This window comes from Eurypyga helias, unplaced genomic scaffold (assembly GCF_000690775.1).
Source record: "Eurypyga helias isolate BGI_N326 unplaced genomic scaffold, ASM69077v1 Scaffold45565, whole genome shotgun sequence".
Classification (NCBI taxonomy): domain Eukaryota; kingdom Metazoa; phylum Chordata; class Aves; order Eurypygiformes; family Eurypygidae; genus Eurypyga; species Eurypyga helias.
This window is the reverse complement of record NW_010251607.1, coordinates 31,565-50,112: the sequence shown is the minus strand read 5'-3', so window position 1 is coordinate 50,112 and position 18,548 is coordinate 31,565. Positions and strand designations below refer to the sequence as shown.

At 34.9% G+C, this 18,548-nt stretch overlaps 1 protein-coding gene across 1 annotated transcript; it reads right to left on the bottom strand.

The window, feature by feature from the left end:
• Nucleotides 1–951: 951 nt before the first annotated feature.
• Nucleotides 952–8,201, bottom strand: PACRG (PARK2 co-regulated; the record flags this gene model as incomplete). Its single annotated transcript, XM_010152078.1, has 2 exons — nucleotides 952–1,101; nucleotides 8,030–8,201. Coding segments are annotated over 2 exons (322 nt in total), but the record flags the coding sequence as incomplete, so codon positions are not given.
• Nucleotides 8,202–18,548: the final 10,347 nt, after the last annotated feature.

Here is an 18,548-nt window from a genome sequence, read left to right as displayed (position 1 = left end):
TAGGAAGTAGTCCCACAGATAACTATTAAAATACTGTGAATTTAATGAAAAATCTGTCAGTACTTCTTGTGCAAGATTGTGAGGAATTAACTTCTTTTGATCTACATGGCTGCATGTCAATAACAGAAACTATAACGTCACCAACTTGGTAGATAATTGAACAGATAAGTACGGATAATTTACTACAGGAAAATATTTTAAAGATTAGTTTGGCAAAAGCAAGATACATCACGTCGATTTCAGCTGGTGACTGTGGTGTAAATGCATTCACAGTATATAGTACTCAGGGTACTCACAGTACCATAGTTATTAAAGACTGAAACTGGCAACAGAGTTTGGTATTACAAAGAAAACAACATATTCAACTATAGATATAAATTAGTTCTAAATTTCTCTATAATAAAACCTGCTAAGTGAACAGTCATAACGTCAAACTTCACTGTTTTGCTAGACATTATGTAACTTGAAATTTTTCTACAACAAGGAGTTCTCTTGACCCTCAAATTAATTACTTTGATTGCTACTTTTATTTTTATTCTTTCCTAAGCCTGCTGGTAGCAGTGAATTGCTTGTGAAGAGCGTAGAATAGAATAAAAAGGCTGGATTGAACTAATGTGTTGGAGGGACGAAAAAACCTTTGCAATTTATTAATGTATTCAGAAGACTGTTAGAAAACTTTACAATTTAATTATTGGAAGATTATAGAACTGCTTCAGTGCTTCTGTGCTGCATTAAATAAACTGTACGTGTAAGGAGTAATAAATGAAATTGTTAATTTCCGTGCATCCTTAGGGAATAGTAAGAGTGGGGGGGGTTTACATTATTTAGAGCTCCAAATGGATTTGAGTTTATATACAGTAATAAATCTTAACTACATTGTTAATTAACCCTGCCTCAAGTCCCTTTTTACCTGAGGGGTTGAAAGGCACAGTGTCTGTTAGGATAACTCACCATTCATATTCTTAAAGATGTTTAGGACTGGGAGGATCTGTCGATAATAGGGCACCAAGGCCTCTCCCACCATGTCAGCAGACACCACCAGGTGCTGGAGGACTTTCAGCGTGATGCAGAGGACCTGTCGGTTACGAAGGCTCAGCGCATCTGTGATGTAGAAAGAACGACAGGCAGAAAGCAGAATTAATTTCTAAAATGTAGAGGGAGGGGGGAGGGGGGAGTCCTCTAATGGACAAATTTAATTAAACTGTACTCTGCTGGGGATTGTAAGTGGGCCTTTATTAGCCCAGCTTTGAAAGATCCCAAAGATGGATTGCAGTCCTGATGTTATAAAACACTGCCTTGTCTGATTGTTATTTGTTCCCACAATTTGTGCTGACTCTTCAGTAACCCAAAGAATGCAGCTCATTATTCCCTCCTGCTGCCTGTGTAATACTGGCGTGGTCCAAACAAATAAAAAATAAACGTTCAGTAAGTACCATTTGGGGCCAATGGAACTGTACAACTGCAAGACAACCTGTGAATTTTGACAACAGATACATTCTAGTACAACAATTAGTGTTTGTATGTTTGTACTCATTAATTTTACGATCATTTTATTCATTCAACTAACAATTCCTACTATTCTGAGAATCAGTACAATGAAGCAAATGTTTAGGGGGGGAAAAAACCCACAAAAAAACCTTGTAGGCTTTTTTTAAAAGACAAACATTCTAGGAAAAAAAAAGATTTTGTCTTGCCTACTTAGATTTTTTTCTCAGCTTTCAGTGTCATGCTTCTAATCCTATGACACTAAGACATTTCATAAATACCTTTTGTTTCTCTCCTCTTTTGATTTTACTAAAAGCAAGCACTTTGCGTCCCCTTTTGCAATTAAAAATGAGTCATGCTTGAAATATATTTTTTTCCTTGCAAAATCCCTCTAGTTATAAAACCTCCTCTGAAATTATGCAGCTTCAAGCAGTTGTCAAATTTCGTATGCTATTATATATTGGTCTAATTCTCCAGTGTTCTGCCCACTTACATAGACATTTACATCACTGCACTGGGAAAGCAAAAACTGTAAAAGATTAGCTCATATTCAATGCTATATGTTTTATAACCACGGAAGTATATAAATCTGTGATTCCACATGACACAAATATAAGCAATTGCAAAAAATAATAGTAAAGAACACTGAAATTTGAAGAGGAGTTACTAACAACTTCTTCACAAAATGCCTCTTCCCACTGAAGCAATGGGATTCAATATTCCTGACATTAAGCTTTGCCAGTGCACAGGAATGACGTTTCATAGGAAATAAAGTAGTATTCTCACACAGGAGTAATGTCAGTTTTTCCATCTCTTCATGCACGTGCACTGTGCCCCTCCTGCTTCTGCTTCTTATCACATGCCTGCAGAGTTAAAAATCAGAGCTGAAGCTCCAAAGCAGGGGCAAGAAAGACTGGTTGAGTGAAGGTGTAGAGACAACTCTTGAAAATCAGCTAGTAACTAACCTCCCTTCACATGTCTTTGCATGCTTAAGAACAGCATACTAAAACTACCATTAAACAACAGAGTTTGAGGGCCCAAGGTATATGTAGTGCATCATAAGGTAATTCCAAGTTAAAGGAGTGTTGTTAAATGAAAATACAGGCTGAATTACATACTTATTTGCCAGTCCCTACTGTACTCATCATGACACACCTAATTTCATACTGTCTCTGAGCATATCCATGTGTGGACAGGAAGTCCATCAATGTAGCATGCCCACACTAAGTTCCAGCAAAGTGGTTGGCTATTCCAAATTATGCTTTCATGGATAGATGTTGTGAGGCTGTTTTAGCAAAGAGAGAGCCCCAGATACAATTTTATAGATTAGGTCCAATTCCAAAGCTGGAAAATATTCTTGTACAGGGGAAGAGGCATTAGTGATTTTCTTAAAGAGGTGACTGGAAAAGGAAGCTCTGGCATTCCAACAAATAGTTTTATTCATGACCAAGTTGTCATAGACAGAAATAGTAGCTAACTGAACTAATAGGAAAATTATCATTAACACTTGTAATTTTCAGTACAATAATTACTATTCATACAAATATGAATGAATATTTGTATTCATTTAGGAATGAATTAATTAAAATGTTAATAAAATGAATTATTCATACAAACAATAATAATTAAGGGACATAAAAAAAGTGACAAAAATCACCACTTCTTAATCCTTAACCAACAAATTGTACCCACTTCCAGGAATAGTTCTTCCCAACTGTAGAAGCTAGCCCAGAGGATGACACCTTATTTTCAGGCATGCATAGGGTGTCAAGTAAGTGTTAATAGCTGTCCAACCACTCCCAGGGAGAACTTTTTTATGCAGATGGTGGCTCCCAAAGGTTTTCAGAGTTTCCTGTTTTCAGAGTTCTTGTGCAAAGACAACTGTGGTTTGAATGGAAGCTAAGTCTGTCTTGGTAAAAATTAATTCCTTAATAAAGTCAATAGTGTGAATTAGGCCTCATGACTGGGAAGGCATCCCAATGAGTGCAGCAAACTGAACACTTAGTGAATCCAGAAGAAGAATGTTTTCAAAGAACTCATCACAGAACCTGTCATGCAAGGGCTGTAGGAGTGCTTGCTGGAACTTTAAACAGTACTATTGACATTTGTTTCATCTGCATGCTTGAAAACCAGCTTGTCCCATCCCACTCAGAGCAGGGACATCCCATCCTCCATTTGACACACACAAAAAGACAGAATTTGGTTCAAGATTTTGAGTGTTAAAGTGATGGATATGATAGAATCAAATAGACTGCAGAACTTGAGCCTGAAGCCCTTCAAATTGCACAAATCTGCGGTGTTAGAAAAACACTTGTAAATATCAAAAGTAAGATCAAATTGACTGGAGAACTGTAGTTATTATTATTAAATATTTGGACCGTGGCATGCATAGCAGTCAACCAGCTCCTGCCTTGATTATATTAGGCACTGTATAAATATTTAATTAGAGACAGTCCCTGCCCCAAGGATACATCAATTTCAAACATATGTTTATCTTTAAAAAATCTGGTAATTATTTTTTGTGTACTACCATCACTGCAGACCATTCTCCCACATGAATGAAAAGAAGAAAATTTTAATGCAGTACATGAAATAAGTACATTTCAACATTTTGAAAAATGTCAGTGATACCCGGAGGTTAACAGAAACTGAAGAAAGCACTAGTACCCTTACAGAGGAATAAAGCAGACCATTTGAAACTCTTAGGACAGTACAGCTACATATCCCTAAAGAAGGAAACATGCATAATATCCAAAGTATTCCCATCTGAACACTTGCTAGGCTGTTGCCTCTTGAGCTAGAAGTTTGCTGTAAGATGTGGATCTTCACAATAACAGCAGAGTGAATGACTGGTTTGTTTCTCAGTTAAAGATACCTTTCCACTCCCTAAATGGTTTTTAGAGGACTTTTCTCCCCCACTGGTATGTATTTCCCTTCTGGCCAGCTAGTCTGCATGCTATGCATTGTGCAATTTTCTTAAGCAACAACTTTGAAAAAAACCCCAACCTGATAAATTTGCTCTATTGCTTGGTAGTTCCAATGTTTTCTCCTTTAATGGTATATAAACTTGATAATTTTGCTTGTGATACACTTCTCCGGGAGACCCTCCAGTTCTTACTTCAAACATATTTTATTTGTACTACTACAGATTTTCCAAACAAGTATTTTCTGAATTTCAACAAAACTTTCTTAAATAAAAGAAAATTTAAAAATGTTAGTAGGTTAAGTATCTGGTGTAAAAGCTCAGTATCTGAGTCAGCTCTATGTTTCTACCATTCAAAGCCACAGTTAGAGATAATTACGAAATTTGAAAGCACTGAACATTTTTGGGAAGGAGGTTTTTCAGAGTGCTGTTTATTAAAGCTTGTTAGCAATAAGCTGATATATAATACCAATTCACTGAGAGCTTCAGTGATTTTTTTTTTATTACATTTTATTGGCAATTGATGTGAATTTAGAATATTCTTTTGTTAATTTCCTTTATGAGCAAAGAATTTCCTGAGATATATGTAACTTGTTTGCTTATCCATTTAGACAGCAGCAGCTTACACATGAAGCAATAGAAATTATTACTTAAAACATTAAAGTCTTTTCCTTGATACTTCTAGAACCAAGACTCTTTCCTTGACTTTCCTTTCTGACACTTCTAGCATCTTAAAGAAAAAGATCTAGAAGCTATGTAAGGTGATATTTTTTATTTTTATGTAGCAGTTTGGAAAAACCTATCTCAGTCACAGATGTTGTCTATAATGGAAGTCACAGTTCTCATCTTTAGGATTAATATATTTTATAAGCCAGGAAACATTACAGCATTTCTCACACTATACAGTGGATCTTTTCCACGACAATCTTTTCACAGAAGAGACTGAATCAGAACGTTCTTCCCCAGGTAGCACATTGATAGCCTAAACTTTACAGAATCAATTCAGATTCCCCAAACCTCTATCTCTTGTCTAAATACTAATGTTTAGATTTTGGTAGTTATATTTAAAGTTATGTTGATAATTTCTCTTCAATTTGCCCTGGTCTTTAATTATATTCAACACCTTTTTCAAATACACCTGTGAAACTGTTAAGAAATGCATTGACAGTTTCCCTTTTTATTTAGGTCTCACAACCAAAGATTAATACCAATTTAGTTTGCATTCATATTTCCCTCCAATTGGTAAATGAGGTACCTGTTTTAGAAAATTCTTTGCCTGAAGCAGAGCAAGAGAGCAAGTCTCCTACAGGGCAACAAGCACTCAGGATAAAGATGCTTTGATTGTTAATTTGATTGTTACTCTGCCCTTTGTTAATCATTGCCTGTTTGCATAACCAGAAGAAAACTTGTTGAAAGGAACTGGTCTTACAGTAACCCAAATATTCATTAAATAATATAATTCTCACCTTTAATGATATAGTGTTCAGGAAGTGTGAATTTTAAGCATGGATGGGTTGAGGATAGACTTCTTAAATCTTTAATACAGAATACTGAATCCTGGTATTTAATTTAAAATGTTTTTAGAGAGCAGCTTTTCACTAATATTTTCCTTTGATGAACATGCAGGAGAGAAAAGTGCTTTTAAAAGCTTTCTATCTGTAGAGTTATTTTTTCTGTCTTTCTTTTATCTCTTTCCCCTCCATCATCTATATTACCTTGCCTAACAATCAATTGGTTCACTCTTTCACAGTAGAAATATAGTAGTGGTCTAGAAGAAGACTGGTTAATCAGATATAAGGCACCCAGTGGGACACTTTAGAGACAGTAATATGTGTAAAACATAGCTAAGTTTATTGTGGATGTGGCTGAGTCACTGAAATGTATAGCTCTGACTACACTGCTATATTACACAGTCATAACAAATTTAAAAAATCTTCAAGTACTTAACTTTCAGATTCCTTGATATGGTTGTGTCTTTTTTTAATATTAATATGGCTTTAATTAGGAAGGATAATAATTAGATCCTTCAGACATGAAAGCTGACAGAGAATGGTTTTTTATAAATAAAAAAATAAGCACTGTACAACAAAATAAAGCAAGAAGCAACAACTAAATATAGATAGCAGATTCTTGAATGTGTTCCAGCACCATAAATTATGACTTGATGTAAAAGACTTTATATCAAACCCATATAAATATCCTTAGCTGTCAGTCTCTTTCTAATGCTAAAAGCTGTGTAACAGCTAAAGCTTCCAGGTAATTATTTCTAAACTACATTCCGGTCTCAGCAGGTCTTTTAAATCCTAACTGAGTAGCTGCTGTCAGAAACTTGCACTCTTTTCTGAAGAAATTATTTCACCTTTCAAATATGATACTACTATAAATATATTTGGGTAGTGTTGGAAATACAGATTTAAAGAAATGACATGATTCTTTTCTTTTCCCTTTTAGAAATAAAAAAATGGCAACATTGTGTTCATAACCTTTCACAAGTGTCACAGAGTAACCGTTTTGAGTTCTATATGTTCCTTTTGACATTTTCAAAATCAACAGCAAGATAGAGATAATGACATCTATAATTAATCTTTTTAAATGGAGAATAAACTAAATGAAAAAAACCTCTACAATTGTGACCCTTCCAACACCATTATTTCAGCATTATCAGGCTCCAAACTACATTCCCTTTCCCCTTTTCCAAAACTGTATGTGACTGTATTAATTCTGTATCACAAATAACACTTTGTTTTGTTCAGTATCAGCATGGATGCTGAATCATCTCGGGGAAATAGGACAAAGCAATGATACCATTACTGATCAACGGTAACAAATATGAGCATCTATTAGTACAGGTGTAGCATATAATAATCATAATACCAAACTAGAGAAGGATGATGGTTCAGAGTAATATCTCCTCAGTGTACTGATTTAAAGAAACAGGAAAGGATAAAATAATATATCTGAAAATCTACTTGTTTCAAGAAAAGAAGCTCTAGTTTTAGTGGTATTACAGTTGTATTAGAACAATTTATTACCTTTCACATATCTTTTTCTACAAAATCTATATTTGGATATAGAAAAACTTAAAAAGCATTTTTTTCAAATGACAAAATTCCACACACAACATTAATTTGTCAGGCAGAACTCCCAATTCACATAGATATATGTATATGTAAATTGATGAGAATGATAATAGAAAAGATACCTAGTGAATAAATATATGGCAACTGTAGAATAAACAGAAGGACAAAAAGAAACATAATTCCCTAAGTTTCATCTGTTCATTTCTACTGCCATTCTATAGATGAATTGGTTTATACAGAAATGGATTTACATAACAAATATAGAAAATCAGGTAAGAAAATATCAATTCATATTTCCACAGACCAAGAGCCACATTGTAATACGAAAAACAATAAGCCAGAGTCTATTCTTCTGGATTACTGCACGTATCAGGCGGTTGAAGGCATAAGCCTTCTGGCCTTATACCTTACTATTTAGTCACGTTTGCAATAATCTCCATGTACAGCCTGTAATGTTTTATTGCTTAATTAGCAACTTGCCAAAAATGTACTCTACATAAATGCAATTTTAGGTTTTATTTTTTTCTACATGTTCACCTACTTTTTATCGGGATAATGAGCTGAGGAATGACAGGGAGAATCTTGTTTCCACCATGTTCCAGCATGTCATGGATTCCTTGACGAACAAACAACTCATATGGAAATTCCATTTCACAAAGCCCGTCAAAAAACAAAGGCAGATAGTAATGATAGTCCAGCTTTTCAATCTCTACCTAAAAATAAAAAATAAATAAACAAATAAATGTAATTTTTCAGTTCTAATACAATGTGCTCAGGCTGACAGATAATTCATGCCATCTACACAGGTATGTTTAGTAAATAATAATTCATTTTGTATGACTGCTGGTTATCCTTAAGTCTCTAATATGGTTTATGGCCGGATATTGAAATTCAGAAATATTAGACACAAAGAAAAGAATGACAATGAATATGCTCCCACATATTTTCACTTTTTGATAAGTCAGTACCAGATTCTGATATTCTTGTTTATACACCTTACTTTGTAAGTTACCCATAGGAACCAAACCAGTCGTTTTAAGAATAATATTCTGGTTTTTTTATAGAAAAATCTGATCTTCACATCTCCACTTGAACACTCACAAGAACAAATAAGAGAAGGAATCCTGTAACCAACGAATATCCAGAACGGCACAAGTATCAATATTTATACCAAATGCCCACCTTTCTAGAATATTTCCTAATTTTATTTCTTATTCATACCAGGAGCAGAATTCTAAAGAAATTCCATGGTCTCTACTGTGAAAAAAGCTAGAGAAATTAGGTACCTATTTCTAACAGTAACCTCCCTCCTATCCTAAAATACAAAGTGTGTTAACCTTCCCTAGCTATATATTTGTGAGGGATTTCACACCTTGGCCTAGTTTTCTTCCCTTTTCTTTCTTCTACCCCTCAGCACTCTGATGTTACACGCACTCAGGATAGCCAGAGAGAACCAGAAGTTGTTCACTATCAGCCTGTCAGAGCTCTGAATGCAGCTAAGAAGTGACTCAACAGCAAAGCACTTTTTCTGCACAGAGTATGATCCTCAAAATCACTTGGAGATCAATCCCTCTCTTTAGGCATCCTCTTCCATTTTTAATGCACTGCTCAGCTGCCCCCCTATTTTTCCAGTGAGATTATATCTTGGCATTGGTTAGATGCTTTCTCCTTCACACCTAACAAGCTTTGTCACAGAGACGAAGCTGAAGCTCCAAATATTATATGAAAAAATTGTCATGTTAAGCAAAAAAATAGCCAGCCCTTGATTTGGGGCCAGTAATCACATTCTCACTTGAATTGTGGAAGAAAATTCTAAAATCAAGCAGTCAAGAACGGAAATTTGTTTTTCCACTTAGGTAAATCCCATAGTCAGCAGGTAGCAGACACGTTCTGTGGTTGCATCTGTGATTCATTTTCCCCCCTGCTTGATTCTTGCGCATCTTAGCTACTGGCTTGACTGCTTCAAACTTTCATGTTGAAATTTATCCATCCATGACAAACAAAAATTTATTGGAGCAGATTCTTGAAAGGAAGTTCTTTACATTTACTGTGAGAATCTCACTACTGGCAGACATAGTGCCAATTACATACTTACATAGACTCGCATGCACTGATTGTTAATCTCTTGTAGGAGACTAAGAAGAACAATTGCCTAATACCGATTCACCTACGCAAATGGAATCAAGTCCCTGTAATGAACTGTCCAGAATAAGGAACAAATGAAACCCACATTTCCTATTTTCACAACACCGTATATGATGGCTTCTCTGTAATTTTTGCTCATTGACTTCATTTCACAATGGAAAACACCTTTATCAGATAACTTTAGTGTCAATATCCCAGGGTCAATTAATGAGAAAGTTAAAAAATAACTATACCAAGCAACCATGTATGAAGATCTTTACAAAACAAGAATCAAGATATTTAAATTACTGAATTGATGGTGTTTGTACTTCCTAGGACATTCAGCATGCTATGGACAACACTTGTGAGATGGTAAAATAAGTCTGTCCCCAAAGTCACTGAGAACAGAAGACAGCAATATACCAACTACAAACTTCTGGTGACATGCCTAAATGAGAGGCCAAATTGTCCTTTATGGTGAGAAACCTGTATCAGATAAGAAATAGCCATGCAGTCAAAAAATGATTGACAGAGTAGCAGAACCATGAAGAAGCAATTTTTTCCTGTTCTCTGTCAATAGGACAATAAGACAACCTTCAATATTTTTCCTTTTAACTTTTAAGTTGTAGCTTATAAGATTATTGGATTGCATTTTTTGTTATTGAATGTTCTAGATTCAGAAAATCGAAGACAAAACCTACAACAGCTACTTGTGTATGGTGAAAGCTTGGATGGAAAAAGATCCTTGATGGACACACATGCATGTTAGATTACTGAATCAGGATTTGCAGCTATTTTGCTCAAAACGCATACAGTAGCATCTCTCATTTCTTTTATCCCACTCTTCACTAGTATCTCCTCTGTCTTCAACTGTTACCTTTCTACTTAAAGATGTGGTATTTCTGATACTCTGAGCAATTTTTCTCAGCTGTTCTTTGCCGTTCTTTGCCCTTGAAATAAACCTTTTTTTTTTTTTTCAGATATAAGGTTGTCAATGATTTTCAGTTGTAACAACTGGTCAATAGAAGATACTACCTTCATGTACCGATTCTGTCTACAGCTATACATTACATGTACATTGGAAGGATATGTTAACTTTAAGGTGAACATAATTTCTGAGTTTAAAAACAAATCTGATCTTTACACATGACACAAAAGCTTTATTATAAAAAAAAAAATCTCTACAAAATATAGGTATGACAAGCTGCAGATCATAAAGCATTTTAAGTACTCTTCACTTCCCAATTAGTTCCAAAGCCGTAAGTGGTTGGCAACTGGCGTGGCTCTGAAAAAGACTCTGATTTCTAACTCATTTCTTGAAGTGTCAGCTGTCCAAGCATACAGCCAATTTTTACTTAGCATTCTGTGCTCTATAATAACTCCCACAATATGGAAGCCAGAAATATTTTGCCTTACATTCTATGGTGTGAAACCCTTTCCTTCTGTATTTACTATTTAGCTTTTAAAAGTGGCTATTATACAGCTGTTCAGAGAAAAACGTGATTTTTCTGTTGACGCCCACAGAATTCTTGTGTTTTTTACATCCACCCACAAAAAATGCTGATTAAAGCTCAAACTCTTGGCAAAGCTTGTCCACATCTGACAATAATGCTGCAACTATGGATTTGAAGAAGAAATCTCACAATAATTATTATGAACTTCTGTAGCAGTGGTTTGTAAGTTATGAGAACCCAGCCTCTGAATTTTCAGTAAATAGGCCAACTAATAAAGAATTGATATATTGGTATAAAATATCATCACACAACAAAACCAACAGAATTACAATCAGTAACATCTTTGTTTCATTAAAATTCCATGCTACGTATCTATATTACAAGCTCCCCAGTTGAAAAAGAAACAATATACAGTTTATAATTTTTGTTTTATAAATACATATAACCAATTCACAAGATGGGAAGAAACTAATGGCAGCCTCACAGTTAATTTATCCAGCAGAAAATCTGTGAAAAAAAAAAAAGTGTTTTTAAGAAAAGCAGATCATTATGAGAGGTAAGTGTGCTAAGAAAATGAAAACCCAGATAAAGACTCTAGGTTGTAAACAGTAAAAAAAAGCTTCATGGCTAGTCAGCCTGATTGATGAAGAAACCAAACTATTTGACAGAACTTAAGGTATAGACATTTGACAATAAGGGTGTTATTGGCCTTTTTTAAAAAAATTATATTTAAAGTAATCTGGTAACCTATAAGGCAAACCTGAGTTTTAGAAGCTAGTGTTTAAGATACGTAAATAACAACTTTTTTTAGTGTTACTGTACTGGTTATCTGAATTCAGCTCTGAAGTTTCACTTCATGTGAAAAAAATCCTCAACCAAAAATACAGAAATCTTACACAGATCATAATCCGGAATTTACTGCATTCCCTATTACTTCCATGTTAGTTACAAGAGTAATGCTGTCATCAATGAAAACAGTTGAGAAAAGCTAGTGAAAGAGATTGTTCTATTATATTTTATATAGCGAGATATAATTCAATTTTCCAGAGTATTGGCTATATCTTGATGTCCTATTGCTCTTTTAAATGAAGTTGGAATACAGCAACATTCAAGTGTGAAAACACTGAAGAGCAGTATGATATGCAAAGGTTCCCAACTGTGATGTGCACTTAAAGTTAACATAGTTCTAAACTCTTTTCTCTTTCTCATTTTAGGGGCATATAACCAATAATTATTTTCTAGCTATTATTCCTATCTGCACAATGAGGTTCCTTCTCCATATAGCTCCAAAATGAAACAATACAACTCTCTATCCTTGCAGACTAATTGCTTCTCTCCCTCATTTTTCCACTGCTTTGTCTCAGCTGACACTGCTGCCCAGTCCATGTGGATACTTCTCAAATTATGCGGAAACGCTCATAATAAAATGCATCCACTTACTCTCGACTCATGCCTGATATATATGAATAAGATGCATGACTGAAACAGAAATGGTTTGATAAAAATTATTTGGCAATATATCGAAGCCAGGCTATGCGTAATCTTTTGTAAGCAACAATGGCTAGAATTGGGTATGATCAAGACCTCTGTAACCTTACTGACAACCAAATACTCAAATTTATGTCATTATAGCAAACACACTCCACAGATATTTGGAGAACAATTGCCACTGGCAATGGCGATGCTCCTGCATAGGATAATCAAAACACTTTCTTTTCAGTTGCCACACCTCAAGATGACAGTCTAATCTTACTAGAGCTACTGAGGTAAGGAAAATTAACAGTCAAGGAGAAGGTCATCTTATTCCAAAATGACTAGGGGATCAGTGATTGGGTGAGAAATGTGGGCAAGGAGAAGAAAGATAAACTCCTTTCCAGCTAGAGAGAGCGTAAAAACTGAACCTGAAATCTCCTCCTGGAAATGCAATGTAAGAATTAATTTTTATTTAAGAAATGGATTCTCAGCTACATGTGTGAATCTCTGACAGTCTGTGATGTATGCCGTCCAGAAGATAATCTAGGACATTTCTGGGGGAGGGGATTCTATCCTTGCATTTTCATAAAACTTTTTAATTGTACTGCCTGGATTTAAATTTTATAAATACGCATTTTGCTGATAATTCAGATCAGTCAGGTCTTACCAATATAGAGGAGGGTTCATGTGTCATACAGCAAAAAAAAACATTATGACCCAAAAAACCCTTGGATTGTGAGACATAGACCCTATAGTATGGCATGCAATGTTAAAGTGATAGACAAATAGCAAGGATTTCTGCTACAATATACGAATTCAATGGTGTGATATAGTAAGACAGGAAAAAGAGTTGAGCAGACAAAATCATTATGAGGCACCAATATGATGCAGATATGACAAGAGCAAATATTATTTAAAATGTATGAGATATTTCTAATATATATAGAAAAGCATAAATGATACTATACAAGGCAGTTGTGAGAACACACCTGTTACTATCATCAATTTGCCCCAGTATAAAATACCCAGATTTTATTCCTATTAATTCTTCATTGGGAATAACAGGGAATTCTATATTCTATGAATATAGGAACACCCCAAACTGAAAAGCGTAAAGGAAATTCAATGGGTTTTAACTTATTTATTTGGATTCTGATCACATTCTGAGTCAACTGATTTCTAAGAAACCATGTAAAATACACTATTGTTCTAATACAGCAAATAGCTGTAGACTATGCTTAAAGGATTGCTGATTTTTTAATTGATGGGAAGCAATGTAAATAGAAGATGAATGCACCCTGAGAAAAGTCCTCTGTAAACATGACTCTGACAAATGTGGAATGTACTCAAGAACAGTTTGTGTGAAGCAAATAATGGACACACGATAACCCCAGTGGCACACAAAAGTATCTCCACTGCTTCAGAATGTATTCTTATCTAGTTACATTCTTCTTACTGCTCAAAGTTCCACTGACACCTTGTTAGACACACCGAACTGTTCCATTTTTTCCTTACATGATTTATTAGTATGTTGTAAGAGTTCCACAAGCATAATAAGCATGAAACTTTAGATTACAGTAGAGGAGAATTATTTCTCTACATTTTGTTCATTTCTCTTATTTGCAATTGCCTAATATGAGCATTACATTATGTGTAAAGATAATTTGCACTTATAATAGCAATGCAATATTATATGTATCATATACACCTACTTTGAGAGATGATGGGGAATAATTGACTCCTCAGGGGTGCATAGCCCCATGGTAGATTATGTTCCCCCCTCAGCTACAACGCCCAAGACATCCCTCACAGCTGCACTTAGGCACCAGCAAGAAGCAGAGGGCAAACTCTGTTCCTTCACTATAGAACACACAGAGGATTATCATTGTGAAGAAGAAACTTTCAGTTTGCAGACACTTAATTAGGCACCAGTGAACATCTCTTCTCTGAAAAGGACAGCAAAGAGGATAATACTCTCCCCATAACAGGGGAGAGGAGGAGGCTAGGCAGAGATTAAACCCTGCCTCTTCAAGGCAGCATTTGAAAGCAGAACAACACAGAGGTGGCTGCAAGACTTTCCCACTACCTTTTGGGGAAGATGCATTGATCCTCAGTTATTTACTTTGTACAATATGGAGTTCCTTTTAAACTTCATCGGAGGAAGAGTGGACCAGTTTGTTCTTCCCAACAGAACACATACAATACAGTATGTCAGTATAGAACTAATCTAAAATAGATTTTTTTGAAAAAATATTCACCTCTTGCTCAAAGAATGTTTGCTAACATTTTATTAAGATGAAACCTAACACTATTATGTTATTTTTTAAGAATTAATTGTGGAGGTAAATCAGGAGAAAGTGTCAATTTCCTTTATTTCATTCAGCAAGTTAGTTGACAAGTAACTGTTTTCTTATTTTTTGGCATTCATTTCCTTTCTCTTTGACAATTATTCATGCAAAGCTGTCTGTTAACTTGAATTTTTTTGTTTTAATAAAACTAACACTAAACAGAAAAATTAGAGATAAATAGGAACATTAGGACAAAAGCACATAGTAAAACATGTCTATGGGAAAAGTTAAAAACAACTATTTGAAGATTTATTTTGTTTTATTAATTAGACCATAGCATAAAATACCAGGAAACCTTCTACAATGTAATGCACAACTAGAATCGTCCATCCATCCAATCTTGTCATAAGTTTCAGAAACACACATAGTGTAAAACTGGCAGTTTTATGGCTTTAGAAAGTGTGGAAGCTTATAAGACATGTCATTAAACATTATCATTTGCATTTTCATGCACAGTATTTTTAAAAAATATAATAAAATTTATGAAACCAAATGGCTGAAAGACAGATTAGAATAGTGATTTTTCTATATTAACAGCATTTTGTGAGACTCTCCCTATCACCTTCTAACTCCTGACAGTTACCTCTAGGCAGGAAAGTGGGCAGAATGCCCATAATAAATAGAAGAAAATAGTGGTGCTGTGGTTACTCTCCCCAGGAAAAGAATAAGAGGTATTTCTTCAAATGATTTAAGGTGAGTCTATATTAATATCTTACTTTGGAGATGTTCTGCAATTTCAAAGTTGAACCGAACACGGAATAGTTGCATTTTGCAACAAAAGCAAATATGGACCGAATGTGTTTCTGTAAATAAATGTGATTAAGCTATTTCTTTTTTTAAACCTTTCCCCTTATTCCTTTATTCTAGGCAAAGTAAAGGGGTACTGACGGCTCCCTACAGGAATAGACATGTTATACTCCTGCTCACAAATTCCAAAAATGTGTTGCCATGAGAGATTTCTGAGCATTGTCAGAGAAAAAAATATCATATAACTGTTCCAATCTGCAAGGTTTTATTCCTATACCACCAACACTGGAAAAATTCTTCCCTCACATTTTATTAATCTCCAAACATGTAACTGTATATTTGTGGATAACATTATTATTAAGCAAGGAAAATGGTAAAAAACAGAAAGGAAGACATAGTCCAGAGCCTATTAACTAATTTCTTACTATAATATTAATTTTATTGATTTCACACAAGATTTGGATAATTCTCTTAATAAGAACAACATAATTTTCAAGTCGATATTTAAAAAAGATTCTGTATTTCTCAAAAGTGTAATCAGAATCCTGCATGCACAAGAGCCCAGTGACTTAACTGGTTGTCTCATAAGTTTAGCAAGAAGTAAGAAGCTGATTTACAACACTGTTAAAGGTTGTATGTGTCTCTGGCTTCTACGAAACAAGCTTGCTAGACACAGAGCAGAAATCTGTAGATGGTACACTGCAGATTCAGCTTGTTGTAAGCAAACCAAGGCACAGTTTTAACAGTTAACAAAATAGTAGATAAAAGATATCTGGCTCTGTACATATTGAGTTAGGATTTCAAAAAGCTTTCAATAGAGTCCTTTTCAGGAGATTATTAAGTTGGTAGCCACAGGAGGCAAAATGAAGTCCTTTCATGAATTAAAAGCTGGTTACAGTAGAAGCAGCATAAAGGCTAATGGTGGAGTGCCCTGGGGATTAGCAGAAATGATATTGCTTAGCATATTAACACAGACCACAACAATTTTAAATTAAAAGAATTACTCAGAAGGATAGGCATTATGGAATATTGCAAAGAATTGAATTTGGCTCACAAAATGATTTATCAAAGTGGTAAAGAGAGAATGCAAGATAAAAAGTAAAAACTATAAACTACTTTTCCAAGTTATAATGTTGCAGCTTCTGGCACTTGCATTGATTAATTTTAAGGCCAAATCATGTTCATAAGTATGCAAACATAAAAGAAAGGTGATTCTTCTTTCAAAGACTTCTAGTTAACAATCTGCTCGGATTTGTAGAAAGCCCAGACTGAGACAAAGGTTAACAATATAGGCAGTATTAAGAAAGGTTACTTTCTAATAATAATACTTTCTCGAATACAAGTTTTTAAAAACATGGAAAAAAATGAACACTTTAAAAAATTTAATTCTTGTGATACTCTCTTCTAACTACTACCATCTTGAATCCTCTGCAAGCCATAAAACGTTCTGAATTGTGGATTGCCATATTGTAAGAAGACTTAAAGTAACACACAGAGTGTCAGCCAAGGAAAGATGGTAAAGATTTTTATGGACTCTAGTAGCACAATCTTCTCCAAGAGCTTCAGGGGAGAAGTTCGTTAAGTTCACCTAAAAAATGAGACTTATCTGGGAGGAAAGTGAGAACAATTCTCTCTATCTAGGTCTGGAGCTCCCCGTCTAACACTTCTAAGACAAGCTCTCTGCTTGTTCTGCCTGTGGAATGAGACCTACATTGTATGTTCTCCTCTCTGAGGGGAGCATTCCAGGAGGAAGGTGTTTGCCACGAAAGGTCAGGTCATCCTCTGGTGACGCATTCTGGTTCTACTAGTGTCACATTGGTGTTGCAATGTGCCACATTGGCCTACTTAGGAGTTCAATGAAAGTTTCTGCTAACTGAACAGAATTATCTGAGCTGTCACAAAGAGGAGTACTCCTCATAGAAGGTTGATAGGCAACTTCACCTAAGTTTGCATGAATTTAAGTTTGGGACTTTCGGTTATACCCCTTCCATGATTGTCACAGCACATTGTGTTACATTAAATATAGCAAAGTAAGTCATTACTGTCAGCATATTTGCTGAACTTACTTCTAAAGGAAATCATCACAACAATATCAGCTTAAAAATCAAAATGCTGACATCTAATCAATCTCTTGTCAGACTTAAACTATTACTTTTTAAAAACTAAGGCGCAAATGTAAGCAAGATGCACAAACTACTGGGCATTTCTCAACTTCCTCAAAGCCCTATTTTCATACTGATTAAGCTTAATTAAAGAACAAATATGTGTAAAGGTGACCCAATTACTCAGGACTTCTAATTGTATATCTCTAGAGCTAATATAACTAAATAAAAAACCAAATTTCATCTGAGGTAGAAATACAGGGAAATGTATAAGAACACTTGTTTTTTTGGGAGGGTGGATAAGGTTAGTCCAGTAACTGGAATATTTTAAAATGTGTATGCACACTTTAAAAAAAAAAAAAAAGTAAAAAAAAAAAGTATGTCTAACACCTGAATTCCTCACTCTCCTGGAATACATTCTAGACATTGGAAAAAACACATTTCCAGCAAGGAGAAGTCAAGCATACACAAAAAGCGTGTGACCTACTTTGTGGCTTCTTCAGAGCCACAGGAACTAGATAAAGCTCTATACTGTTAAACAGGATCTCTTAAAAGGGGAAACTTTGGTTAAACCCTTAGTTATGCTTAAGACCAAGGGATTTTCTGAAAGTGAAAAGAAGCAGTATGTTGGCAAAGTAATTACATAAATGATTGTCTTTTGACTGACAACTCTTGGAAGTCATACACCAACTTTTGAAGTGATTTAGGGGTACATCCATTTGGGAATCTTTCAATTGCTCAGTAGCCTCATTTTGTCCAATTCCCACATACAAACATTATATTCCTCCCCAAGAAAGAGCAATGTCTGAACA